This window comes from Myotis brandtii, unplaced genomic scaffold (assembly GCF_000412655.1).
Source record: "Myotis brandtii unplaced genomic scaffold, ASM41265v1 scaffold1006, whole genome shotgun sequence".
NCBI classification, from domain to species: Eukaryota; Metazoa; Chordata; class Mammalia; order Chiroptera; family Vespertilionidae; genus Myotis; species Myotis brandtii.
The window spans coordinates 58,907-66,157 of NW_005353349.1; the positions used below are offsets into that span (position 1 = coordinate 58,907).

Here is a 7,251-nt window from a genome sequence, read left to right on the forward strand (position 1 = left end):
TTTTATTGAAATTAAAAAACAAAAACATTGTAACCCAACAGAATAAATAAAACACAATATTATAATCTGACTAGATAATCTCTCATTCTTGTTGGAGAGCACTAAAATATAACGAAGAATTTTTCTCTATGCTAATTTTAAGGTTGTCTAGTTAAACTATTATCTGGTATCTTTTTAACAGCTTAACTATTTAGAGCTTCTTCTCAGAAACATTCACATATTACACAGGAAACAGGAAACATTCATAATTTATTTTGAAAACATTCATATTTTACACAGGATTTACAAATTTGAGACAACAAAACACACACCCAATTGTACCTGCAACACTATGTTAGCTGCATTGTGGTGATTATGTTGTTCAGTCGGCTGTCCACTCTACACAACTGGATTTTAATAGTGTTATTTACAGAGGGGCCGAGGGCGCTCATCTAAGGCAAAGGCGCTACTCAGGTTTAATGTGCACTTTCACAGCCCTATGAGGACACAGCCATTACACACACTGTAAACACCACAGGGCATGACATCCATCTCCAACCACAAACAGCAGTCTCACTGCATCAAGCACACAAGGCGTAAGGTAAGGTGCTTGACTTTTCCTCCATAAGCACACTTCTCATCCAAGATGGCTGCTGTTCTGCCCATAGGACACTACTCACTTATTTCAAATATGGTGCCAGTGCTCAAAACATCTCTGGAATTGCTTTATGGGGATTGCCTGCACAGTCCACAGTGACCTTTTCTGAACATCCTTGATGGTGGCAAGTCTCCATCCTTTGAGGATGGATTTGATTTGAAAAACAAAAACAAAAACAGGCATAATTAGTCATGGCCAAGTGAATCAAACTGCGGGCTGCCACCCTGGATCAAATGGGAGGCACTTGTATAAAACAATGAGGCCAGTTTTCTTGTACAGCTTGTAAACGAAAAGATACCCAAGCAACGGCAGTCCTGCAGAAACCGGCACAGATTCTCCTAGGGTGAGGGCTCTGAGAGGCAACATTTACTTGACCGGGATATCTAGGTGGTAATTTGCAGTTTTAAAAATCAATCAATTGGTTGCCTCTCGGACAGACTTTAGTATTCCTCTTCAGTTTCAGTCCCTTCTGCTTCCTTATGGATCGCTTGATGAAAGCCCTGGCAAACAGGGACCCAGTGATTGTCATGAAGCCCAAGCTTATAGCCAGGGAAGTCCTTCTCAGAGCGGCGGCAGCACCTCCAGTATCCTGGCTGGTAGGGCAATGCCTGGCAATAGGGCTTGGGATGCCACCGGCACAGGGACACATCCCCCTTCACATATTTTTTCTTGCACTGCTTACAAGGGTCCTCTCTATAGCATGGATCTCGAACCCAGCGAGAATCTTCTGGCCTGATGTTGTAGTACTCAATGAGGAACTTGAAATAGCAGCAGGCACATTTAAGAGCCACTAAACTCTTGGTGGGAAGAAACCTGAAGATTTTCACCAGAACGTGGTGGGGCAGGAAAGCCATGTATGGTTTAGGCTCCAGAAGCTGCTGGGTTTTAAACCTGGTCTCCAGAAAGTCATGAGACCCCTGCTTCTTCCAACTGGAGGCCTGACGCACCGGTACTGTACTTCCCACGGGAGAGGCTGGCATTGGGACATGTGAATTGGCTGCAACACTTTTTTCCCCAGGGGCACCGCCCCCCTCAGCAGCACCTTCAGGCGGGCTCGCCTCTGCAGACACTTGTGCTGTGCTTTCATTCAACCAGAAACCATCAGACTGGTGCTGACCAGGTGGCAAATAGAAAAAACAGCCTCCCAGGAAGTGGGTCTTCACAGGGCTTTACCCGAGAAGGCTGGCCCTTCTGCGCCTTGGACATAGTGAGGCCAATGCACACAGATTCCTTTCTTTTCTGCTCAGAATCTTGTGGCCCAAGCTCTCTCCTCATTCGTTCAACTGCACCTGTGGGCAACTCGATGGCTTGAGTTGGAGGAAAAGGTGACTCAAGACCCGCTGTCATTTCTGCATCGTGCCTATTGCTGTTTTTTACAGCAGTTTGCTGATCTGGCTCTATTTCTGCGTTACCCATGGGGGAACTCACGCCTGCTGGCATTGAGGAACAGCCCCGAGGAGCCCCATCCCAGGCCTGCTTCTCCTTCTGAGAACAGTGGTCAGCTCTTGACGGGCCACAGCCCACAGGTACAGACCCCGCAGGAGGATTCACCCGAGTGTCAGGTGCTTCCAAGGCACCTTCATCAGCCTGAGTGCCATGTGCAAGCAGCACCCGCTTCCCAGGGAAGCTGCTCTTTTGAGGGAGGCTCCCAGGCTCACACTGGCTCTGCCACTTCAGGCGCTGGGACTCCAGCCGGGCTACCATGTCCAGGACGCGGACTGGCTCTCTCTGGGATTCACCAACCTCAGGATTTCCCCTTTCCGTGGGCTCTTCACAAGCCCTGGGGCCAGAAAAGGACTCAGAGGCTGGAGGCACAGCTCTGGATGGCCCAGAAAGGCTCCCCACCGCAGGGGAGTTAGCACAACTGGCCCGCAGAGCAGCACCAGCTCTTCGCTCCAGGAAGGCAACCATCTGGGTGAGAGACAGAGGCCTCCGAGCGCAGATGCCAGCCCCACTGTCACTCGCATAGTGCACAGAGCAGTGCTCAATGCTACACGCAAAAGGCTCAGGCTCGTAGCACCGGCCCTGGCTTCCCTCATCCTTTCTAACTGTATCCTGGCTTCTTTAAGGTCCCCCGATCGTCTCCCTCTTTTCGTAGCTCTCCCATCCATATCCCAGGACCCTTTATTTTCATAGACCGTATCCTATTCCTGCCCCGGTGGGCTGCAAAGAATGCGATGTTCTCCTTGGTGTTTCCGGGTTTCACCAGCGCGCGGCATTCCAGCGGCCCTTCCCCCTCCTCGCCCTGGTGGGTGGCTGCCGATGGTGCCTTCTTCTTGGTTTGAGCATCCACGCTGCTCTCTACAGGGCTCTTCCCTCTCGTGCCGCTCAGAACATTTGGAGAAAGGACCCCAAAAGGCTTTCGAGATGATGCTTTACCACGAGAGGTGGAAGGAAAGACACTGGCTTTCATGTAGCTACCTTTGCTTTTTTTTTTTTTTTTCGTAGCCTCCTGGTGGCTCATGGAAGTTCTCGAGGTTTCCTTGATGGTTTCCACAGGTTGCGCTTTCTTGGGCGGTTTCCAATGTGGCGAAGGTACATAACAGTGGCTCTTGCAAGTCAAGGCCAGTGAAGAAGGACTGAGGACGCCTCTCCCAGCTTCCTGCTGGAGTCAGTAATGGAAGAGGCTAGCTTCTCCTACTGAGATGGGTCTGATCTTTTTTGAAAGATTAAAATTGTGAAATGCTAATATTGAACAACTTTCCATTCAAATCCGCTGCGGTTCCTTGCGACAGGAGACTGAACTTCCTTTGGCGCTAAGGTCGGAAGCCTCCTGTGACATCACAGTCCATCTCCCACAAAACCCTGACGTCACAGGCACACGGACCCACAGCGCTATGACTTCCTCTCGAACTGAGGCCGCCCGCAGTCGACTTGCCTAGCCGGGAGGTGAAAGAAACTTCCCAGCCTCTGTCCTGCCAGGTCCCGAGAAAGGTTAAGGCCAGGCGCCAGCTCATCTGCTCTGGGACAGGAAGGACAGAGTGGCCAAGCCCAGGCGGGCGTGACCTTGGGTGACCTTGCGAGGTATCTCCACCCAGGGCTTGACTTCCTCACCAGATGCAGGTCATGGAGACGCAGCCGCTCGGGTGCTGGCTGTCCATAACCTCTCTGGCCTCAGCCAGGACCCCGTGGACCAGGTGACTCGCTCAGCCTGGGAGGAGGTGCGGGCTCTTGGTTCCCTGCCTCAGATGCACCTGCAGCGCAGTGCTCCCTGGACCTGCTGGGCCTCCCCCCCACCTTGATGTTTTAAATAACCTGAAACCTAACATGAACTCTAAAAGAATAAATGCTACTGATATTATGAGTATGACTCCTCCTCCTTCTATCATTATTTATTGTGTTTTTTGTTTTTTAATCTTCACCCGGACATTCTTCCACTGATTTTTAGAGAGAGAAGAAGGGAGGGAGATAGATAGATAGAGACATACATGGATTGATTGCCACCCCAGTTTTTTAGTCTTCACCCGGACATTCCACTGATTTTTAGAGAGAGAAGAAGAGAGGGAGAGAGATAGATAGAGACATACATGGATTGATTGCCACCCCACCCTTCCCCACCAGGGCCAGGGATCAAGCCTGCAACTGAGGTATGTGCCCTTGACTGGAATCTAACCCGGGACCCTTCAGCCCACAGGCCAATGCTCTATCTACTGAGCCAAACTGGCTAGGGCTATCATTATTAATTGGACTCAACATGTATGGATCACTGCCTGGAGGCCAGGCCCTATGCTGAGGAGCTGGTGATGAGAGGTGAAAGTCAATGTCCCCCTCCTTTAGGAGCTCAAAGTTAACAGAGAGGAGAAAGCTCCTTGTGCTCCATGAGCCACGAGATAAGACAGTATAAATCATAGCGCTCCCAAGCTTTCACGGCTCAACCCAAATTCTATCTCCTTCATGAAACCTTTCCAGATCGCCCTATTAGAAATTAATCTCCCGACTCCCGTGTCCCCAGGGCCTTTGGCTTGTTCCTTTCCTGCAGTACTTACCACTATTTACCTTGTATAAGAGTGATTTATGCACATGCCAGTCTCTCCCACTAGAATGTGAGTTCCTGAGGACAGAAATATTTATGAAGGGCCTTTTGATGACTTTGGTTATTGTATGAAGGACCAACATAGCAGCATCAATAATCTGCTTCACATTTTAAAGTGATTTTATAACAAAATAATTTAAATAGAATATAATTTTTGAAGTGTTTTCACATTTTTACTGTCATAGCCATTGTCTCTTTTTTTGTGTCCACTTGATAGATGCCACACAGGAGGCAGAGAGCTTGCCATGACCTGTGCAAGGTCACAGAGGTAGTTAACAGCAGGGTTAAACCCGGACCTGGCCCATGTGTTCTCAGCAGTCTAAAGCTGGCACTTAGCTGATATGGCTGTGCTTCATAGGCCTAGCCCCATTAACTCACCCTTACCTAGCAACTCCACATTCTGCTGCACACAAGTAATTTGGCTTCCTTGTCATGAGTGTAGTTTAGTAAGTTCCTTTCCTGTTTAGACATAAAATGAAGCCAGATGAAACAAATTGCATCTTTTTACTGCCTTTCCAGACTGATTGTAACTCCTGCCCTGATGATTTTCAGGTTGGCAGAGCCTGGTCTCTAGCAATTTCCCCAACAAAACCGTGTGCCTTTGGAGTGATTAGGGGTGGGCATGCTTGCTCACTGATCTTTCCACAATCCTGCCCTGGGACTTCTCATGGCCTTGTGACAACATTGAGAGATAGGCTCAATTATCTGCTATTGACAGATGAGGACCTTGAGGCTGGGAGAGATGGAGTGACTTATGTACCCAAGGCCACACACAGCCAGGATTCAAACCCATGTCTGTTGTGGTGCTAAAGACTTTCCATTATGCCCACACTGGATTCCTTCTCTAATTGGGAGGACTAGGAAAACAGGGTTGGCTCTCTTATCTTCAGCCGGCCAACTTTATTTATAAGATACTAATTAGAGGAGAGATTCTCTGGAAGAATTAGTCAAACTCATTAGACAATGACCATGAACCAAAGAATAGCTTTTGATATTGATGCATGCTGATATAAGGCTAAACATATTTTTTTTCCCTCTCCCACTCTGTAATTTGAACACAAACTGGCAGAACTCTCCACTGTGATTTTCCACTACAAGATTACTTCCTGCAGCACAACTGACTAATGGGAAGACTGACTAAAACCCTCATTCTTCCACCTTCATTCCTTTACTTCTGCTGTGTGTCCACATTGAATGTCCTATCTGCACAGCTGTAACTAGGTTCCCTTCCCTTTTTCAATATCCCACTGGATGGGGCTTTGGATCTGCTGAATTTGTACTTTGGCAAGATTAGCCTTTGTGCAATGATCAGTAGGGAAAGAGTCAAAAGCAAAGGATAACCAATAATGGGAGGCCAGGTAGGAAGGTTGGTGAGAGGTAGATTTGGTTAATAAAATTGAATGTTTTTTATTCAGTTCCCTTTGTTAGTCAGTGGGGAACCATGGAGCAGAGGGGTGGGGCCCATGATAGGACTAATGTCTAGAGAAGGTAAATCTGGTAGGAGAAAGTAAAGGTGTGAAGGCTATTTAGTAAATTCTTAGAATAGTTTATCTATAAGGTGATGAGGGCCTGAGCCGGGGAAGTGGATGTGGACTGGAAAGGAGGGAGGTACTTGGGATGGGATAAACTGGAGTTCTTTTCCCCCAATGGAATCTTGATAAAATGTGTCACAGCCTAGAAGAAAGGATATGGACTTTGGAATGAAGCAGTGTGAGTTTTGAATCTCAGCTCAGCTACCCACAGGCATGTGACCGTGTGCAAATCACATGAACTCATTGAGATTCAGTTTCTTCACCTGTCAAATGGTAAATTAGTAACCACTCACAGACCTTTGTGAGGATCAACAAACAACAAATGCAGAAAGCTAGTCACATTGTAGGTGAACAGTTAGTGGTCATCATGGGGGGCGGGGGGCAAAGGAGCATCCAGGCGAAGACCTGGGCTAGAAGTGTCATACTTCTGCCCCTTGTCAGAGCTTGACCTTAGGCAAATGACTGGACCTAAGTGAATCTTAGTAAATGGGGATTATAGTGGCTCTCTCTCAGATCTGTTGTAATGAATGTTAAGTTAAATGAGAGAAATGTATGTGAAGTGATTAGCCTGTAATGGGCTCATAGGAAGCACTCAGGTAAAGGGGAGTTATTTATTATCAGCACACTAGAAGCCCAGTGCATGAAATTTGTGCACAGGTAGGGTCCCTAGCAGCTGCTGGCTTCGGGCTGGGGCCTCCCTTTCCCAGGTGCTGGCTGTTGGCAGGAACCTTCCTTTGTTTCATGCCGCCCCCTGGTGGTCAGCACACATCATAGCGAGCGGTCAGACTCCTGGTCGGTCAAATTCCTGAGGGGACACTTTGCATTATCTACACTAATAAACGAGAAACATGGTAATTGGCATACGACTGCTACCCTTTTCATTGGCTAATCAGTGAGTATATGCAAATTAACTGTCAGCCAAGATGGCGGCCGGCAGCCAGGCAGCTGATGCGAACAGGGAGGCTTGCTTGCTGCAGACTCCAACGTTCCCCGCCTAACTTGCCAGCCTCTCAGTTGCAACTCTAAGCAACTATATACTATGTTGCAAA

General features: G+C 48.0%; 1 protein-coding gene across 1 annotated transcript; it reads right to left on the bottom strand.

The window, feature by feature from the left end:
- Positions 1–1,034: 1,034 nt before the first annotated feature.
- LOC102249656 (F-box only protein 34-like) lies at positions 1,035–4,859 on the bottom strand. Its single transcript, XM_014534970.1, is given in 5 exon segments — positions 1,035–1,764; positions 1,766–2,667; positions 2,670–2,759; positions 2,762–3,239; positions 4,848–4,859. Coding segments are annotated over 5 exon segments (2,169 nt in total). The 3' UTR covers positions 1,035–1,077.
- Between the last annotated feature and the right edge of the window lie 2,392 nt (positions 4,860–7,251).